We start from the raw sequence: 21,260 nt of genomic DNA on the forward strand, positions 1-21,260 counted from the left end.
GGGAAGCCCAGGAGTGGCTGGCTTTGCTCGGCACCACCCCCTTGTACAGCAAAATGCCAGTGTTCGTTCATTCATTTGCCCTGGCCACGTTCCACCACATGAAATACCTTAATGAAAACCACAAAGCCCCCAGGGCTTCTGAGAGGCATTCAGGTGCAGCAGCCATTATTAAACTCTTGTTAAAAGGCCTGAAGCTGGTACTTACTCTACTGACCCCAGTCTATTTATCTTGGTTTTATACAGTCAATAATTCATCTGCTCCATCCCAGGCCATCACCACTCATGCAGAACTAAGGCAAGGCAAGCAGAGAACCAATGCAATCTAGACGGCTTACATTGATCCTCACTCTCCTAAGCCTTTCCCCAGGCAAGTCTGTTCTCTATGTTTGACAGGTGTGAATGGCAAAGCCCAGCATGTGGCAGGTGTCAGCAAGGCTTGACGGATCAGTAAGGCTGTACTACAGAAGCCTGGCCATTTGAAAAGCAGAATCTCTTTGCTAGTGTCAGCAATTAACAACAGCTGGGTCTCCATGCGAGTTTGCAAGGACTTTTTAATATTAAAGAGACTTCTCCCAACCCTCTCTCCTGTGTCTGGGTATTGTATTATTACTGCTGTCGCAACACAAACACCATTCTAGACTGCAAATGAATCAGTGAGCAGAGCATGTCCACCAAACTTTGCAAGGAGTGAACTCTTTTTTTTTTTCTCTTCTTTCTGAACTATGTTATGTCAATTGAATTCAGGTGACAGGTACCTGATTGACAGCTCTAAACCATGGGGCAGTACCACACAGCTGGGCATGGGCAGGGCAAGCTTCTCGTACTCTTCTGTCAAGTACACAGGCCACCATTAGGGTGTGGAACGGAGATGGTTCTCCAGGCTCATTCAGCCCTTGGTGCATCTGCTGAGACCAGCCGTGAAGATGGTAATTGGTGTCAGCAGAGATGGCCCTGTTTGCATGACTGGTGAGCGCTGTGATTCTACTTATTCTCAATAGGCAATTTTCTAATGTTGATAATTATGCTAATTTCCAGCCAATATTTGTCCATATTTGGTCCGGGACATACTACTCAGCAAGTGCTGTCAATTCAAAACTCAAAGGCTGGCCAATTTTGAGATGTGTGTTGTGGAATTAATACAAACATAGAAAACTGACAGAGGAAAGCACTTTTTCTACACACACACACACACATTTATATCTCCAAAAGGAAGACAGAATTTTACTCATTTGAAAAAAACAAAGCCCCTCCCTTCAGATGAAAAGCAAGCATGGGAAAAAGCATTAGGATGAGAAGAAAATACCGGTTAGAAACAGAAAAGAGCTCTAAACATAACTATAATGTTAGCTGTGACAGTGGTAGACCAGGTGCCAGCTCACGCCAAGACACCAGGCCTGCCTGAACACTTACAAATGAATAGCTGCAAACCACTCTGACTCACCTGTGTGTTAGCTTCATCAAAATAGAGCTAAGATGTCAAGCTGATAAGAATGCATTTGTAGTGTTTAGATTTTATAAAATGCTTGTAAAATTGAGCTCAGTAATAACATCTGTAACCCTTGGTTTAAAATTATAGTGAGTGCACTATAAAGCTCTAATTGAGTAGCTCATCAAAGAGGTAAAGCAGCATTAATTAAAGGGCTCCAACTGCCTGCACACAAGACAATCTATTGAAGGTGAATTAGGTGATGTGTAGTATGTGTAGTACCAAAGAGAGAGGCCCTTTTGGTTGTATTCCTAACTCCCTCCAGGAAGGAGAGATCAATGCATGAACTCAGCCCAATGAGTTTGGACTTTGGAGTGAAGGGGATAAAAATCCTGCTTTGGGCAGGGGCCTGGACTTGATGAAGTAGCTTAATAGAATCATAGACTCCTTGGGCTGAAAGAACAACACCCTGTTATTGCCATCACTGAACTCCACATCACGAGGAAAGATGCAAGGGATTTTCAGGAAGGCATCTGTCATTTAACGGGAAGGACTCTGTGTGGCAAGAATTCCTGAGGGGGCCATGGGTGCAAAGGGGTATAGTCAGTCACTTCCAGCTCTATTACCCTAGTTAATAAACCTTTAATCAGTTTATTCCAGGACTGGCTGCAAGTGTTGTCACTGGTGTGAGAATTAAAATACTAACTGACCTCAGCAAAACGACTTGTCTCTCAAGACTGGAAACAATCAAGATATCTTGTGATCTTTGGGGTAAGTGACCATTTATCACATACACAAGGTGGGTCAGAGAATAACTTTTATTGGACCAACTTCTGCAAGTGAGAAAGAGGAGCTTCTGGGCCACACACAACTCTGCTTCGGTTCAGTTATCGTATTGATCAGTTTGCTTGGGTGGCAAGAGAGACTGGAGCGTCGAAGGGGCCTCTGCGGGGGAGTTCACATTTGTTACTAGGTTGGTGAAATCTAGCTATAGAACACACCACCATTCGCTGCTTTGAACAACCTGCCCTGGAGGTAAACAGGTCAGATAGGGCAGATTGTATTTTTTTTAATGGAGCAATTTCTTTTGGAGTGCAGGACAAACTTTGGAAACACACAGAGTTCTGCTTCATCCTCCAAATTTGGCACTGTTAGCCAGGATCCATTCCAGAAAGAGTCTCGTTAACTGCCAAGTAGAAGCTAGTTGTTCGGCAATTCTGATTATTGATTCCTACTGAGATGAACATCCAGATTTATTGATCTAAGAAATATATGTTGATTGGGGCAAAATTAATGTCAGCACAACAGGACAAATTCGCAGCTTGTTCACAGAAGGATGATTCTAATCTTTCTATTGTTCCCACCCATCCAAATGCTGCCATCATAAAGATGTGAACATCCCTACGTTAAAAGCACAATAGCTTTTGCTCTTAGACACTTTGTAAAGGGAGCAAATGAGCTACAGGTGCGTAAAAATGCACGCCCTGTCTAAACTCCTGACAATTCAGTTCAGAATCAGAGATTTGTGTGTGCAGACTGGCTCATCAAAGAACGATCACTATCTAGTCAATTACATATGATTTGATTGGTTAACACTGCTCCAAACTCCTGAACCCTTCAGCTCTTTTCAGATTAACAGAACAGCCTTCATTCTGAACCCCAAAGCAGTTCCCAAGGCCCTATCCTCCACATCAGTGAGTGGCCTCTCTCCCCTGGGAATGTTTTTGGTACCCAGAGAGTCATCACCTGATCAGCCCATGTACCCCATGACCCTCTGAATGGAGACTTTTACACTCAAACACTTGTTGGAAGCACGTTTCAGTCTCAATATTTGATTGCAAGCCCTTCATTTCAAACCTGCTGATAAGTTACATAAGTCACCTAGGCAGGGCACAGAGACAGTATTACCTGGCTTACATAACTAACCAACACAGCACAACTATTCACCACAAGCTCTTCGGGAATGACTGACAGCCCAAGAATTATTTGCTGAAGAAATCCACTAATAATTCAGAACAGCAAATACACTTGGGAACTTCATGATCAATCGACACATCCATTCCACAGAACAACAAAACTCTTTCTGCATCTTCCCTGCAGTTCTCTCTAACCCAGCGCCCGGCGCAGCAGAGGTTCACAAAATCCCGCAGGCAAACGCTATGCCGATGTTACTGTCATGAGTATGTCCCAGCACTCAAACCTCAGCCTCCCTCTTCTCCTGGTTAACGCACTTCTGCTTCTCAGCTGTGACACCACTGATCTCAGGCAAACCCAGAACCAAGTCTTGGATGGCTTGGGAGTTAGACACATGTATTGCAGTGGACTCCTGACAAGATCCCTTACACAGCAAATATCATTGACACAAAACTCATGTCTTTCTCCCCAACAGCCAACAAACGGATACACACTTGATCCGCCAGAAGTGAGGAAGCAGCAGAAACTCAGACAGAGCTTTCAGCTCCCACTCTACCTAGGTTTTGTCATGTGGAATAGAATCATAGAACACTAGAACTGGAAGGGACCTCAAGAGGTCATTGAGTCCAGCCCCCTGCCCTCATGGCAGGACCCAGCACCAACTAGCTCATCCCTATTAGATATTTATCTAATCTGTTCTTGAGCATTTCCAATGATGGAGATTCCACAGTCTCCCTAGGCAATTTACTCCAGTGTTTAACCACCCTGGCAGTTAGGAAGTTTTTCCTAATGTCCAACCTAAACCTCCCCTGCTGAAGTGCGAGCCCATTGCTTCTTGTCCTATGTGCAGAGGTGAAGGAGAATAATTTTTCTTCCTCCTCCTTATAACAACCTTTAAGCTACTTGAAAGCTAATGTTATGTCTCCTCTTCACCTTCTCTTTTCCAAACTAAACAAACCCAGTTCTCTTAATCTTCTGTCATAGTGAAAATCAAGACATGGGATGGAGGTTCAAACAACTGTCTTGCAATGATTACAGTAGGTTGTGATCTGCAGAAGAATGGGGTGAAGAGTGGCACATTGCTGGCAGGAGAAGAGCCATGTGGCAGCTGGCCAGAGCAAGGTCTCATTGGAGGCAGGCCAGGGGAGGTGCTGCCTTTGGAGGCAGCACCATAAAAGGGAGCACTCTCTAAATAAACCCTGAGGACACCTGCTTTTGAAGCCTGTGTGCTTGGTCATCGGGGCCCTGACACTGGTCACCATGTTGGGCTGCATGAGGCTAACAGCCCTTCCCACACAACTGTTTCCCTGCCACCAGGCCCAGAGCACACAGGTAGTTAACATACTGGGAAGAGGTCAGTAACTGTCATGAGCTGACTCACTCTCCTGTCCCTCACGACGATCTGAACGGCCCTACATCATGGCTGCAGATTTCACAGACTCGTAGGCTTGGAAAAGACCTCATGGAGTTCAACCCCCTGCTCAAAGCAGAACTAATCCCAGCTAAATCATCCCAGGCAGGGCTTTGTCAAAAGCAGAACTGCTCCTCTTAGATGCTCTGTGAAGGGGAGAACTGAGCTACCAGTCTGCAGGGAGAGAGGGAAAAAGACACTCGTGACCTTCCCCCGCAGACTTGTCCCCCCTCTGAGAGGAGGCTTGGGCCAGGAGCCCCCTCTGCCACGCCGCTGGAGGGAGCTGGTTTGGGAAGGTCTCCCTCCATAGCTCCCACCCATACGGCCACCCTCCACTATCCCAGGCCATGCCCTGCTTTCCGGCAAATTGAAGGCCCCTGCTTATTCCCCGCTGGCTAAGAGGCCGCCTGTCCCAATTCAAAGCCCACCAGGGAGCTTCCCCTCCATGGTTACATCAGTGCAAGTATGGGGTGAGGTTGTCCTCCATGTTCTCCAAGAGTTGGGGTGGGGTAATCCCTGCAAACACCCTTCCCTGCTGTGACACACACCCGCTCAGTTGCAGGGGCTCGCTTGCTTCTCAGGGACTACAAAGGAGGGAACCTCCACCCCAAGGAGAAGAGGGAGAAATTGCCTACTCCACCCCAAGGAGCGTGAGGGGCTGGTCCTTCTCTGGGACATCAGCTGGCTTGAGGCGTCTGCAGGCTCAGTACAGCTGGCTCTCTCTTTGCTGCTCTGGGGTCTGCCCCAGTGCTAGTCTACAAGCAGTGTATGCCTCAGTCCCTCAGGCAGTGAGTTACAGCCAGGGCCATCTCTGGAGGAGAAGAGGGCTGCAAGCTGACTCCGTTCAGCCGAGAAGCCGCTGCTCCCCTCCCTACAATCCTTCACCGGGCCCGGGAGTGAGATGTACCGAGAGAGAATCAGTGCACTGGGCCCAGCTGCCTCACTGCCTCCTCAAGCCAGGCACTGTCAGGCCACGGGGAAGGGGGTCCAGAAGCTGACAAGCCATGTCTTCTCCAGCCTGGGTGACTCTGACTGCGAGGGAGAGCAGGGTGCTGGGGGGAAGCCATGGCTCAGAGCAGCGAAAGGGTTTTCCCATTGTATTCAACGCTGCTCAGGAGTAAGAGAGGAGGAACGCTGCCACCGCCGCCACCCCACACACACACACACACACACACACGCCCCCTCCTGAATCACACCCCTTCCAAGCATGAGTAGCGTATCTACAGCCCGGAAGGGTCTAGCTGCTTAAGACAGTTCCGGAGAAGGACCAAACATGGTGCCGCTCGCCCACAGGATTTCACTGGCTCATGGCAACCTCTCAGGATGGAGACAGGCAAACCCCTTTATGATGCTATTGCTCCTTTGCTTGGGCCCAGGCGAGAGCAGACTGGGAGCAGGCTCCAGCAGGAAATGGCTAACGTGTGCCAGTTGGGAACACTGCACAATGGGCACGAGAAGGGATGGACAGCAGAGCCTGAGGGTTGCTCTCCTACTGGAGAATGGTAGGATGCCAAGCCACACAGACAGGGACCCCAAAGACCAGCCCATGAACCCATCTCCAGCTGGAATTCCACATGCACCCACGTCCTACGACAAGAACCCCGCTCTGCCACCACCACGCATGCCTGTGCATTGTAGCACCTGGCTGAGTCACGTCCTACCCTGCATCACCCTATGACGCACCTGGAGAGATGCTGCAAATCCACCGGGAAGCAGAGAGGTCTCCTGCCTAGTGAGGCAGGTCCACTGAGAAACCCAAAACCACAGACAGAAAGCAGAGCTGGAGGCGCTTCCCACCCAATCCCTGTGTCTCTGATCACTCCAGCAGTGAGGAAGTGGAGTCCGCGGCCACTGTCCCTCCTCCTCCCCCTCAGTTCTTCCACTGATGTTTCTGAACGGCCAACGTGAATGATGCCAGCAACTGGTCGCTCTACTTGTGCCAAGACACCCTCCCATCTCCCTGTCGGCAAAGCAGGGAGCCAGGGAATGCGTCCCGCCGGGTGGACATGGAGCAGCGAGTGATTGCTGTTCCCCATGATGAAGGTCCCCCTGAAGACAAACTGATGCCCTCCATGGACTTGCCTTTCGCTCCTGCTGCCTCGTTGGCCTTAGCAGCCAGCCAAGTGCCAGAGCTCACTGGACTCAAACGGGTGCTCTTACATGGACGGTCCCAATGCCGAGCCCCTCTGAACGCAATGTGGGGTACCAGCCTGCCAGCACGTGGAACCAGGAGGCGTGGATGGGAAGTTGCAGTCACGAGCACTACCTAGGACATGGCCAATGCTACCCTTGGCGTTGGGTTATCCCAGCTCCACAGCCTGCCCGCATGGGCTGCGTCTACACGTGCACGCTACTTCGAAGTAGCGGCAGTAACTTCGAAATAGCGCCCGTCACGTCTACACGTGTTGGGCGCTATTTCGAAGTTGAAATCGACGTTAGGCGGCGAGACGTCGAAGTCGCTAACCCCATGAGCGGATGGGAATAGCGCCCTACTTCGACGTTCAACATCGAAGTAGGGACGTGTAGACGATCCGCGTCCCGCAACATCGAAATAGCGGGGTCCTCCATGGCGGCCATCAGCTGGGGGGTTGAGAGATACTCTCTCTCCAGCCCTTGCGGGGCTCTGTGGTCACCGTGGGCAGCAGCCCTTAGCCCAGGGCGTCTGGCTGCTGCTGCTGCAGCTGGGGGTCCGTGCTGCATATACAGGGTCTGCAACTAGTTGTTGGCTCTGTGTATCTTGCACTGTTTAATGAAAGTGTGTCTGGGAGGGGCCCTTTAAGGGAGCGACTTGCTGTTGAGTCCGCCCCGTGACCCTGTCTGCAGCTGTGCCTGGCTCCCTTATTTCGATGTGTGCTACTTTGGCGTGTAGACGTTCCCTCGCTGTGCCTATTTCGATGTTGGGCTGAGCAACGTCGAAGTTGAACATCGACGTTGCCAGCCCTGGAGGACGTGTAGACGTTATTCATCGAAATAGCCTATTTCGATGTCGCAACATCGAAATAAGCTATTTCGAAGTTGGGTGCACGTGTAGACGTAGCCATGGTGGGAAACCGCCACCTTCCACAACAACGCTCTGGCCCTTCTTTACCAAGCATTAACCTCCGCAGCAAGTACGACAACTCCCCAGAGCCTCCCAGATCCTGCTCCCAGCTCGGTCTCTGCATAGGCAACTCACTTCAGTTCCCTAACCTGGGCCATCGGGGGATGCAACAAGGCAGGGATATGCCAGGCTTTATTAACGATATACATAATAATGGCCATTGAGATCCACAGATGATAGGAGCCACCTGCTTCTATTTACTTATTGGCTTCTTCGCCTGAGCTGGTGATATTTCACTCAGCAAATATGCAAAGGAACAAAGCTGCAGTCTGGATAGATTTTTCCCCCTCTTTGAAGCCCCAAACTCTGCAGTCTCCACATGCTCCACTTCCAAAGGTCCCTGTCCTAGAGGGACGGCAGTTGTGAAGCTGTGGAGTCCTTCTCGTGTGATTTGATCACACCACTTTACACCCCGAGCAGAACTTACCCGCTGAGGACCACGATGAAGTCCATGACATTCCAGCCATTCCGGAGGTAGGAGCCCTTGTGGAAAACAAATCCCAGCGCAACTATTTTAATCCCAGCTTCAAAGCAAAAGATCCCAATGAAGTAAGGCTCGGTCTTCTCCTGCGGGAAGGGACAAAAGAGAGGGAGCCATAGCAGCATTATTTGAATTGCACTGGCGTTTGGCCGCTCTACCATGCTCCCTGCTCCACACTGGGCCTGCTCTGCTCTCAGCATACTTTGAGGCCCTCCAAGTGCCTGGAATCACCAACTGCAGGGCTCAGGCCTCTTCTCTGTTGCCCAGTCACCCTCCCTGCCCCTCTTTCTAGCTGAAACCCCATTAACAGCAAGGATCTCTGCCCTCCCACCCGAGCTGGCAAAGTCTACCATCTCAGCTCTTCCAAGAGCTGGGAAAGTTTGAACAGCCCAGAGGAAAGCTCCAAACACAGTCCAAAGGCACTCCGGGGTCACCACGGTCAGAAAGGAGATCACATCTCCTTCAGCGTTCTGGGGCCCTGCGGGCGCCACAGGCTTGAACCTCAGCCACCGTGTTCGCCACCGGGCTCGCTACCAGCCAGCCCCCCTGCCACGAGAAGGCGGCAGCTGCTTCCGGGAGGGAAGGAAAGTACAGGAAGAAGGCACTTACTAGTCGTCGGGACATGGGCGTCTTGTCGTCCTCGGGGAGATGCTGCTCCAGAGCTAGGACGATGCAGTTGGCAATGATGGTGGCCAGGATCATGTATTCGAAGGGCGTGGAGGGGGCGGTTAAGGAGCAGAAGTGACATAACCAAGAGAGAACAGGTCTCTAACTGGCAGGCACCCGTCTTCCTCACTACCTGCGACTGCTATGGAACCGGTCCCATTTCACATCTCTCTCTCTCTCTCTCTCTCACACACACACACAGAGCAGCCAGAGAAGCTTCCATTTTCCAAGCTAGCGGATGAGACCTACTGATTCAGCTGTCTGGAAACAGGACCAGTGATGAGAAGAGCACCAAGCCCACAAGCAGCTTCACACCAGGGAGCCAGAGGGACCCAGCACTCCTCCTCCACCTGGGAGCAATGAAGCCAGTGCTGGCGATGGAAGGACGTTGGCGCCTCCAGTGCACAATACCAGGGACTGGGCCCCCAAAGGGACTGCCCCACCACCAGGTGGGAGGTAGCTTTGACCAAAGCTGCTGGGGGTTCAGAATACACATTCACCAGTGCATAAGCACAAAGGCTTAACGCTGCCTACTCACCTCCTTCAGACCCTGCACGAAGAGCCCGGGGGCCCAGCAGCCTGCATAGTGTAAATGCAAAACACCCCATCTATCCACAGGGAGGGAAAGGCTTGTCTTGCTCTATACAGGTCCAACCCCGCTTCACCAAGTTCTGCTGAGACTCTGGAGAATCCAGCTCTTTGAAGATCCCTTGCTGCCTCACACATACACACACCCCTCTTTCCCCATCAGCCCTACCTGCAGCCCTCAGGTAGATCACTTAGCCAATAAATGACTGTGCTGGCATTACACACAGCTCCCAAGGTGGAACTTTAGCATTAGTCACCTGGCTTTATAAAAACCCAGCAAGGTCCAGCTGTGCGGGGGAGTTACAGACCAGTCCATACTGTGCCAACTTTGGCTAAACCCGAAGGCAGAGAAACACCAGCCTTGATATACATATCTCACAGCTGGAAGGGACCTTGCGAGGTCATTGAGTCCAGTCTCCTGCACTCACAGCAGGACCTATCACCATCCCTCATTTTTTTTTCAATCTAAGCTGACCCCGAACCTTGAAAGACCCCCGCAAGGTTTGAACTCCAGCCCGGTTTCAGGTAAGACCATAGGGCTGAGTCTATCTGTGTTAGAGTCCTACCTAAGGCACGCCCTTCAACGGACAGAGGAGATTCATCCTTCCTTGCTGCTCTAATGTGCTGATCATGGTATGCCACTGCATCACACAGCTGGTCAGCTGGATACAACTGGGGGTGTCTGGAACCCCCTGGGGCCAAGCCTGATTAAACATTTGTAATGCTGGTTCAGTCCCCATCGGGGGACAGAGCCTTGTCGGGAGGATGCTCTCGGCAGTCACCTAGGGATGGATGTGGCTTCCAGGATGCTGTCGATGCTGAACAACTATCACCTGGAGCTCTGAGGGAGCTCTGGACCGAATGCCACCCATTTCTGCATTGCCCCCTCTCCTGCCTTTGAGAGGGTAACTAGGCTTCCAGGTATGTGCCATGGGGAAATGAGATACTGGCGGCTTGGAACTAGCTGCAGAGTGAACTGCAACTCTCCAGGCCAGGGGACTTGCTTGATTACACTGTATCTCACAGGCCAGCACTGCGCGCACTGTCAACACTTCACAAGGAACAGGAACCAAAAAAACCAGCAGGGCTGCAATTATCTTAGCTAGGTTGCGGAGAATTCCACAAGCCAGCTACTCGGTAACAGGGAATCTCTCACAGGGCAGCAGGACCACGGGTCTTGGGACCAAGTGGGGGGTGTGAGGATTTTATTCCTGGGGTTAAGTTGCATGTGTTTCCTACTGTCCTGAAGCAACTTGAGCTGGGTGCCTCAGTTTCCCCAGGCACAGCATCGGTGCATAGTGGTGAGGGGAGTTTCAAGGTGATGGCATCTCACATGTCCTCAATGGGCCTTCCATGCTCTGTGTAACCTGGACAACCAGGTGACACCTTCTTCCCTGGGAAACAGGACAAAGGAGGGAGGACGGGCCTGGCTGGTTTGAATTGGAACTGGGATGTTAAGGAGGGCAGTCTTGTCTGGCTGCGAGGGAGGAAGGGAGGAGGGCCAGGGCCCCAACTTGGGGATCTGCTCTGGGCCCCATCTCCCCAAGATGGATTGGACTGACAGCTTCTGTTTCTGTGCTGACAAGTCTGTTCTACGCTGTGTCCCTGTTGCCTAATAACCCTTCTGTTCTCCTGCTGAACGAGAGTCATGTCTGACTGTGGATGGGGGCAGGGCCTGGGGACCCCCCCACTCTGTGACACCTTTGAGCACAGCTTTAGAGCAGGAATCTCAGAAGATTCAGCATTAGCCACGCTCACCAGGTCAGCTCCTGCTCCCGCTTTGCCAACGTGCCACTCTGCTTGCCTGAGTCGCCACTTTCCCCACCTGCACCTCCATGCTCCCAGGGAAAATCCAGAAAGCTGCTGCCTTGCTTTCCTAAGAGACATCTCTGCAGTGACACGTAAGGCCTCCGCCTCCTGACAACAGCCAGATGCCTGGCTGAGGCTGGCGTGAACCTGGCCTTTGTCTCCCCAGTCCGCCTGCTATGACTTTGGTGCTGGAAGCTCTTTGGGGCAGAGAATGACAATGCCAACTTGTTTGTACTGTGCCTAGCACGAGGGCGCTTGACCCGGCCGGCCCCTAAGCACTCCTGCAAGCTGCGCCTTACGTAACAGCAGTGCCGGAAGAGCTGGTTTTTTACCAGCTCGACTGCTGCTGTAATTCTCCCTCGCTGATCTGCTCCATGTCATGCAGGAGACCTTTGTGCTGCCGAGGTCAGGCTGTGCGATAGGCACTTAATGTGGGCTACTGAAAAGGCTGAGCTGTCAACTCCTGCCAGCAGCTCCATTATTGCTGGAGGGTGGGCAAGGGGGAGCTTTGGGGGCTGGCGTGTGCTATTGTAGGGAGCAAGTATTAATATTATTATTGTTATTAATATTACCTGCCGCTGTGCTGCCTTCACTGCCTGGCAGCGTGGGCAGGGCTCCACTTTAAAACTTTGGGGGGTGAAATTTTCAGGCTATTAATGGCCTGGGTTCTAGATGCCACCGATGCTTCCCTGGGGTATGTTCCGTGTGCTCCCTGGGACCCAAAGAGATATGGCGGCTGGGCCGTGATCTCAGCCCTCTCTCCCTCCCTGCCGGTTTAGCCCACACACAAGCACAGAGCAAGGCCTTCCCAGAGCAGGTCAATGCGCTTCTCTCCTTCCAAATGCCTGGGCCCCGGCTCGTGGATTACAATCACCACACTTCAGCCTCACGAACCTGAGCCGCACTGGGCAATTCTCCCAGGGTGTGGCCTACAGGAGATTCTGCCTGGGGACCCTCCAAATCAGCATCACCAACCAGTGTCCCAGCTATGATGGGCCCCAGTCAGAGTGGGCGGCCCAGTGTGCTGGACCAACACAGGAAATGGACACTCCTTGCTCTCAAGATAACAATCCACCACCGGGGTTGTCAGCGTGGAGTAAGGGGCCCACCCTTTGCATCCCAGGCAGAGCGGGTGCGCAGGGCAGCCGTCGGAGATCACCAGGTCGGGAGACTCGGCTGTATTCTCCCTAGAAGGGACAGGGCTGGGATTAGCCTCCCCCAGCCCACCCTCAGCACTGCCCGAACAGCATCGCGCAGGGCTCCAGTGGCAAATTAAAGGGGCCAGGGCCCCGGTCACTGCTGCTGCCCCCGTAGCAGTGGTGACAGCTGGGAGCCCCGAGCCCCTTTAAACTGCTGAGCCCTGGGACAACTGCCCATCCCGTTGGCACCCCTGCCTACACTCACACGAAGGCCCAAGATTTTCAGACAGCAGAGCCCCCGTGTGCAGGTGTCATGCCAGGTGCTCTGGTGGAGCCGGAATCTCGGAAGGTGGGTAACAACTTGGGCCCTTTAAAACATCTCAATTTGGACACCCTGAGATGGAGGCACCCAGCATCCCGTGGCTCTCCCAGAAATCTGCATTAATGACTTCCAAGGGAACTCACCCAGCTGTCGGGACCCAGAGGCCCCAGTCGGACCACAGGGTCTATACGTGTTTCCTCACGCGGCAGCTATGGCTCTGGGCACAGCGAGGGGATACAGCACACACACAGCGATTGACTATTTGGGTTATTACGTTTCCTTCCTTCACATCAGAACAAACCCACTGAAAATCATCTCGATATTAACAGCTTCTTAACTGGGGGAAGGAGGAATCAAATGAGGATGCTTCACTGAAGAGAGCATGAAACCTCCCTCCCCTGACCCCCTGATCTTCAGGCGACCATGTTAAACAAGGCAGACACCTTAAAAATTCCCTGCTCTCACCTGGCCTGCTGCCCCGCAGAGCCCAAACAAAGCGGGCACCAATCCTTAGCACGACTTTGTAACAAAAGTGCAACTGTCGTCAATAAGCACAAGGAGACAGGTGAGGCTTCCGAGTCCCTGCTCTCCTGGGCAGGAGGGGGAGACCTTACACGTGTGTCTGTTTCAGGACGGAGAGTCAGGTTTCCAGAACAGTGAGATGCTGACGGAGAACAGGCGCCTTTCCACCCCTGCCGGTGAGTGAATCACCCGCCATGTTCCGGCCTCCTGCTGGGCGTTTTCCTCCTGGAGTTCAAGAGGAGGCAGTAGATCCAGTGCAGCGGTTCGTTGATCTGCTGTGCTAGGGGAATAGACACGCAGGACAAAGGGTCCTGCAGGAAGCCTCCCCAGTTGCCTCCTCTAAATTTGGACCTAATCTTTCCCGTAAAGGAACCCAGGTGAGTTCTAGTTCTTGGGACGGGCTGGGAGGCTGGACAGGCCTGTCGGGTGGCTTGGGACGGGCTGGGAGGCTGGACAGGCCTGTCGGGTGGCTTGGGACGGGCTGGGAGGCTGGACAGGCCTGTCGGGTGGCTTGGGACGGGCTGGGAGGCTGGACAGGCCTGTCGGGTGGCTTGGGACGGGCTGGGAGGCTGGACAGGCCTGTCGGGTGGCTTGGGACAGGCTGGGAGGCTGGACAGGCCTGTCGGGTGGCTTGCCCTGTGAGGCAGTGATGTGCCCCAGGGAGCCACTGTGTCCGGTAGCAGTCTAGCAATCAGAGTTCAGCATTAGCTCAGAGAGCTAATTAGGCCCAGCTGAGTTCAGTTAGGCTCAGCACTTTTCACAGAGGGGCTGAGCTATTTGCCTGGGGAAAATGCAGGGGGGGGCAGCTGACCGGGGAGGGGGTGGCTGACAGGAGCCCCGGGGAACCAGACGTGTTGGCCCGTAGGTTGCTTTGCATTGGAGCCAGCTGGCTGGGGAGCTGCATGGCAGGAAGGGAGCAGCCAGGCACAGCTGCCAAGCGTGTGCCACTTGAGTTAAAGCAGAACTCCTGAAGTGATCTCACCAGGGAGGGTTTGGGTGTCAACTTCTCCCTGCCTGCTGCCCACCCTCCGGCCCTGCCACACACTGCCTGGTACAGGCACATGTGCTGGGCAGCCACCCCAGGGCCTGGTTCTGCTCCAGAACTTCACTGACCTTGCTGCCCCCCTCCTCCCCTGCGCTGCCAAGCTCCCACCCTCAGTCCTGTGCCTTTGTACTGTCGCCTCCGCCCGCCCACCTCAGTGCCCACCTGTGCTCCTTGAGCTGGCCCAGTTCTCTGGTTAGTGTGGGCCGTCTCAGCGGTGGGGCAGCTCCAGGTCAGAACATGCACTGGCGAGGGGATTATGCTGAGACCAAACTACTCATTTCCAGTGTCCCTCTCTCAGCTCGGTCCTTGCCGTGCCCCTTCCCGGCAGAATCTGAACAGCTCCCACGTATTTAACATCAGAAGCAACAATCCCTCACGGCTTTCCTCTTCCCAGCCCACAGGAGAACAGTTTGACTGGGGAAGGATGTGACTTGGAGCAGGGCAGAAGTGTCGCCTGCATTTAGCTCAGCCCTGTTCCCTTGCCAGATGTTCCAGAAGTGAGTTCCCCCACACAGGTCCATCTCCTGGGCTGCTCTGCCTTGTGCACCGAGAACTGCCCCCTGCTGGTCAATAGCATCCTTGCCCCCCTGAAACAGGGGCAATCCAGAGCCAGACCTGCAGGCGGTGTTGAGCAGCAGGCCAGACAGACCTTGCCCTGGGCTCCCATTCCATCATGAGCCTGTGCAGGACACTGAGCGCCAGGGTGATCAGGGTGCTAAACAGATGGGCTGCTGCACTTTACACAGGCAGGAGCTTTTTCTCGGCCTGTAGCTTCATCCCTAAGCACGCTAAGCTACCCTGCTCAGGCCTGGAGATCACAACCATACCAATCGCCACAGCCAGCTCTGTGCCTATGGCATGTCGAGCCAGACACCGGGCAGGGGTGTTCTTTGCTACCACACCTAGCACCTGCGAAGCCTCAAAGGACTTACTCTCAGGCCACATGGCCCCAGATTGTGGGTGAGACTGCAGAACTGGGAGGCTTTCCACAGGACTTCTCTTGCTTCCATCCTCATCTTGTTCTTGCCCGGACTAAGCTCCAGCCAGCTGCTCTTCCACATATGGGTGGCATGTACAGACCAAGCTCAAACTGACCTTGGCAAGACTGGGTGGCTGAGGGCTTTGGAGGGGCTCGGATATTTGACTCTCAGGGTTTGATATACGATTTTTGACCACGTCCTCGCTTCTGCAGCTCCCTGAAAGTGAGACAAAAGCATCACCTCTCTGGTGATCAAAGACAGCCTTTCAATGCGTCTCTCCAGGGATCACGCCCAGGGGAGTGATGGAAGAAGCTAAGACTGCTCTGCTGTGGTATGGAGAGGAGCTGGAGGGTGCAGCTGAGGAATAAAACAGGCCACTCAGGGGAATGGACGACCAATAATTTAAAAAAAAAAAAAAAACCAATTCAAAGGAAACATTACCACGTATCGCACACACACACCCTGAGGAAGTCACATCCGGGCAAGTGATCGACATCAGCATTTGTCATTAGAAAGCATGGCTGGGGTGGATTGGGTTCCTCTCTGCAGACCATGTGCTGGCCCACCCCAGGTTTGCCGCCTGCAGCACTGCACAGTGGTGTGGCTTGGAAAAGGGTGGTTCTCCTCAGACAGGGGCACTGTCAGAGGCAGGACGCTGGCTGGGGCAGGCGGTCTAAGCGGTGAGACAGGTTCTCCATTCTCACAAAAGCGATCCATAAATCCCTGATGCCACCACCCCTCAAAAAGAGGGTGTCCTGGGCTCAACTGTAACATTTACCTAGCAGGGTGGGTCTGGGAAAGACTGCTGGAAACAGCCACAGGGTAACAAACCAGGCACCAAACCGTTTCCCCTGGGGGCTTTATACCATCTGTGCTTCCCCTTCAAGGCCCCTGTTAAGGCTGCATGTTGCTTCTTCCCCAGCAACTCCAGCAAACTTCCAGCGATGACGTGAGAAATAGTATTTGGACACCGGCCTATTTTAGATCTTTTGTTCCCTTTTCCTGAAAACCTGCGAGCAACTGACACTGGCTCTGAGAAACCAACTGCATTAGCAGCACTGCTGCAGAGAGGAAGACAAGCCCCTAGGCGCTAAATCCACTTGTCTGGATGGGGACGTGTAGGTCCCATCTCCCTCTGCAGGGCGTTTCACCCTGCCAAGCGGTGCTTGCTATTCTGCACCCCCCTCCTTTCAGAGCCAGACATGGAATGTCTCTCTCTCCTCCCGCAAGCTTTCAATCCGATTAGACCCGGGTGGCGGGGGGGGGGGGGCAGGCGCAGCGGGACAAACCGGGTAGCCCTGGTGGACACAGGAGCCGTGACTGCTGTGATGGAGCGTTAGAATGGGACAGGCAATAGGAGTGTCTGACAGGTCAGTGCCCTCCAAACTCTGCCCACACAGACCCAAGCTGAGAAGGGGCTTGTAGCCTTAACGCAGAGGTGTGGTGCACAGAGACGTGGGGGGAGGCTTCCATAGCACAGCGTTGGCCTGATTCTTCCCTAGCTGAAGTCGGAGGGAGACTCACTACTGACTTCAAAGGGAGCAGAATTAGGCCAACACTCATCTCCTCTGGGAATCCCACTCTGAAGGCCCAAGCATGTGCTGCTCTTACACCGAGCGCAAGCCTTCGCAGATCGCCATTGAGCACTATGTGCAGGAAGCTGTCACCTCTGTGGGCCCTGCACCTCCAGGCCAAAGAGGGCAGCTTTGCTTGGCCCCATTCTGCACAAGTGAGGTGGTTTCTTGGACAAGTTTCCAATGATGCCCTCAAATGGGTCAGAGTTGGGTGTTCCTGTCTCTGTGCTACCCCTTCCTCCAGACTGCTTAGCCCAGCCCCAAGTCAGCTAGCCCAGCCAGACGCCTTCACTCAAATCGGGAGAAGGTAGGGCCAACATTTTCAAAGTCTTGTGTTTTAGGTACTCCTCATGTGACACTTTAACCCTACATCCCAGCAGGGTGGCGCACCCACAGTTCCAGCTGGCACCAATGCCACCCCAGGCTCTCAAGCACCTTGGACACTGAGGCTCAGGGTCTCTCGGTTTTGGACTCAAGACTTTTGAGAGCCCTTGGAAAAGTGGGATGTAAATGGTCTGGAGGCACCCAACTTTCTCCACCTCCTCCAAAGACAGAGCCAAGTTGGAAACTATTAGCAAAGAATAATTGGGGTGCTAAAGCATTAAAATCAGTCCTCCTTTCATTGTTCCAAGCTCACACTGGGGACCACAGAAGACGCCTAGTCCCAATCTCACTTCCTTCCTTCCATGTCAGCTCTCTAATTCTACAAAACTTGCAGTCACCCAAAATATAGTAACACTCACCTCCCTCTGAGCCCGGCAACGAAAGCCTGTCTCTCTCCAGCTCTCTCCTTTTGTGTGCATCTAGCTTTTCGGATAAGACCACAAAAAACAGGTTTTCTTATTGATTTATCTCCTTTATCCAATGCACTCTCCCTTGCATAGCTGACTTGTTTCCGTAGCAACTCAGCTATTCCAGCCTGTTCCACACCTGCAATTTGTTAATTTCCTTCCTGGTGAATTTCAAGCTAGGGAGGGAGATGAGAGACCCGTGGCAGAGGTGCTGACTTGTTCTCAGTCAGCAAGCCAGGTCGAAATTGCCTCAGGCTTCAGCAATAATCCACCCTTCTCCTCTGCTCCTAGCTATCTCCTGCCCCTGCCAGCACTCCACCAGGTCCTGACCTGGCCTTGGTTGAGCCACAAATCTGTGCAATAAGTGGTGGTGGAGCAACAGAGGCAGAGCTTTCTTTCAATCGCCATGTGGGAATGAGTTAAGCAGAGCAACGGAATAGCATGTGGAGCACTTTCCTTCCTCCTAGGAGGATGTGCTTATCTCTGGTCACAAGGGAGTGTGCATCTATCGTAGAATCCTAGGGCTGGAAGGGACCTCAGGAGGTCACTGAGTCCAGCCCCCTGCCTAAAGCAGGATCAACCCCACTAAGTCATCCCAGCCAGGACCTTGTCAAGCTGGGACTTAAAAACCTCTAGGGATGGAGATCCCACCACCTCTCAGTAACGCATTCCAGCGCTTCACCGCCCTCCTGATGAAACAAGATTTTCCTAATATCCACCCTACATTTCCCCCTGTGTAACTTCAGATCATTGCTCCTCGTTCTGCCATCTGACACTACCGAGAACAGTTTCTCTTCATCCTCTCTAGAGCCAAAGCCTCTACGCCAAAGCCAGCAGGGGACCAAGTCTGGGATAAGAGCAAGAGTGAGATTCAGCCCGAGACTATTACTCATGCAGGAAGCATGCCCAGCTCCAAACCCTGAAGGAGGATTTATGATTCTGACGGCACACTGATGCAATATGCGCAAGCGTCTGGATGTGATCTAAATCCTGCCCTGGCTGGGGAGGAGGGCTGTGGGCTGCAGCCTTCACAGATTCGCCTGCAGTATCTGTGACTTCGCGAGCTGAAAGCAGCCATGGTAGCTTCCTCACCCCTCCCAGCCGTCAGAAATGCAACATGCAGCTGGGCGGGTGGGATCGCACACTGGGAGATGTGCAGAATCCATACAGCCCTGGTAGCATTTGCACAGAGGGTGGACCCTTCTCAAAGAAGTCTGCCTTAGAGATAGCAGTTGATAGGGGCAGCAATTCACTTCTCCTCTTTATTAGAATTTACTACATTGTCGCATCGAAGATCCTCCACCCTGTGCTCAAGGAACCTACTTCTCTTAGGCTGCTGAGAAACTCAGTCTCCATCGTCATTTGACCATGACTTCCTGCTCAACAGACCTTAATCCAAAGCCAGAGGGAGCCGTCCCCTCTGAGAGAAGAGGCCAACTCAGCCTCTCCGTTCAGTTGTCTCTTTGCTCACAATCCCCACTTCCTTCCAGTTGTCCAACGCTGGCCTCCTCTCCAGCCTTCCACACAATGTGTCCCCTGTGAGGGAGCCTTCTCCTTGGTAGCTCCTCTCAGCTGAACAGCCTTCCTCGCTTTGATGCCTTGCTGCTCTAGCTAATTCCACACCTCAGATGAAAGCAATTCTCTGCCTCTCCCGTCAGATGCTGTGACATATTCTCAGTGTACTTTTCACAAAGTTCCTAGGCACATGATGCAGCTGTAGGGTACCGTCCCAAATTCAACCCAGAGCTCCCCACTTCTCTACCCCTACTGGGGGACGCAGGGAAGCAAAGGACCTTTCATCCACAGTTAGGGAAGTTTGCTGTTTGGGGCTGACTTCAGCTCATTGCTCTGAACCCTGGGATTTTGACAATGGTTTCCTAAATGTGCTCAGCCCTGTGACAGTCATATCTCTGTCCACTTCAAGACTGGTTTAATGCTTGAAAGAGATCTGGGCTCCTCTTAGAATTACTTCTCTAAACCCATCACCTGCACACAACAATTGCCGTTGGGAATGCAAATAGCACAGATATTGAAAGTATTTGCTGCATATACCTTATATGGCAAATATTTATAGAACTCGGGACGGGATGCACATCTGTTTCATGGCTCCACGTGGGGAGGTGCTGCAGGGCTAGAATGTGGATCTGCCAGTCCCTAAGTGACAGCCATATTCACACTGCCACCTGCCAGCCCTGGCTGCACAGCCATGGAGGGGTTGTGAGGGCCCAAGCACCACAGGATGTACCACCCCCAATTTGATTGGCAGTGCTCCAGGAGGCCCTGATTGGTCCAGGCACCCTGTTAACTGGGTGAGAACCAGAGGTGAAAGTATCTGTAAGTTTCTTAAAGGCAGGGCTTTTTCTTCTGCCAGAACAGTGTCCAGCACCTCTTTTCCAGCCACACCTGGCAGGGTCCCGCCAGTCACATGCAGCAGGGCAGCTCCAGTCACACGTGACTGGAGGGACGCCGTCGTGCGCAGCTGGAGCTGCGCCCTTAGTGTGGCAGAGACTCAGATTTGCTGCATCCACACTGATTGGGCAAATTGGTGTGTGGCCCAGTGCAGCCACGATCCAGCATAACAGCCATTGTTGAACTCGGTTGGTTTGGCATGCAGAGAGAGTGTCTGCAGAATGCTTTGAGCTCCGTCCTGCACGTGAACAGAAGCAAAGCTGTCTGTGTTGTGTTAACGCTACCGCTAGTTATGTGGGTGGGAAAGAAACCATTTCAGGACATGTAGGGCCACCAGTGGTTCTGAGAGCTGGCACCTAAAAGCAGAGACAACGGAATTACAGGAATAATTAGCCCAATCCTCAGCTGGTGTGAACTGATGCTTCAATCAAGAAATGCCAATTCACAAGCACTAATGGTAACACGTAGCTCTTAAGCCATGCTTCTCATCCGTAGATCTCACAGGGCTTTACAAAGGTCAGTGTCATTAGACTGATGCCACAGAGGGAGAAACTGAGGCACAACATTCAGTGTGAAGGGAAGCTGAAGGTACGTGGGTCTAGGGAAGGCATTAAGTTGGGCGGGCTGAGGGTGCCTGTTTCTGGGGGAGGGCATTGATTTAGAGCTGGGAGGGGTTCCGGGGGTGCTTGGCTGAGGGCATTCATTTTGAGCAGGGAGTGGGAGCTGGGGCTGCGGGGGGTCAAAGCCTGAGGGTGGCTCAGGCTTTGCCCAGCAGGCAGCTCAGGCCCTGCTGGGGGACATCTCAGGCACCACATGGGGGAGTTAAGCTGCAGGTGGGGTGTTAGGTCTCAGGGCAGGAGGGACAGTTGGGGGCTTCAGTTCCACCATCTTCTTTGTTTTTTTGATGAAAAAAGCACCGCTTAAGGCAATCTCCTATCACACCCCAGGTCCCTGCTGGCTCTTTAAATAGCTCCCTGCTGGCTTTCGCCGCAGCTCAGCCAGCTCTTGCTAGCTGCTAGAGCTGTACACCAGGGAGGGGGCACCCACTTACTTTCACTTTTACTTTTGCTTTCACAGTCAGCG

General features: G+C 52.9%; 1 protein-coding gene across 1 annotated transcript in view; it reads right to left on the bottom strand.

The window, feature by feature from the left end:
• CACNA1E (calcium voltage-gated channel subunit alpha1 E) overlaps positions 1–21,260 on the bottom strand; it is a 245,656-nt gene that overhangs the window by 181,003 nt on the left and 43,393 nt on the right. Inside the window, exons 3-4 of the mRNA XM_075003399.1 lie at positions 8,942–9,047; positions 8,279–8,418 (exon numbers count right to left, since the gene is read on the bottom strand). Of these exons, the coding sequence (XP_074859500.1) occupies positions 8,279–8,418; positions 8,942–9,047 (246 nt within the window). The remainder of the gene's footprint in view (positions 1–8,278; positions 8,419–8,941; positions 9,048–21,260) is intronic.

This window comes from Carettochelys insculpta, chromosome 9 (assembly GCF_033958435.1).
Source record: "Carettochelys insculpta isolate YL-2023 chromosome 9, ASM3395843v1, whole genome shotgun sequence".
NCBI classification, from domain to species: Eukaryota; Metazoa; Chordata; order Testudines; family Carettochelyidae; genus Carettochelys; species Carettochelys insculpta.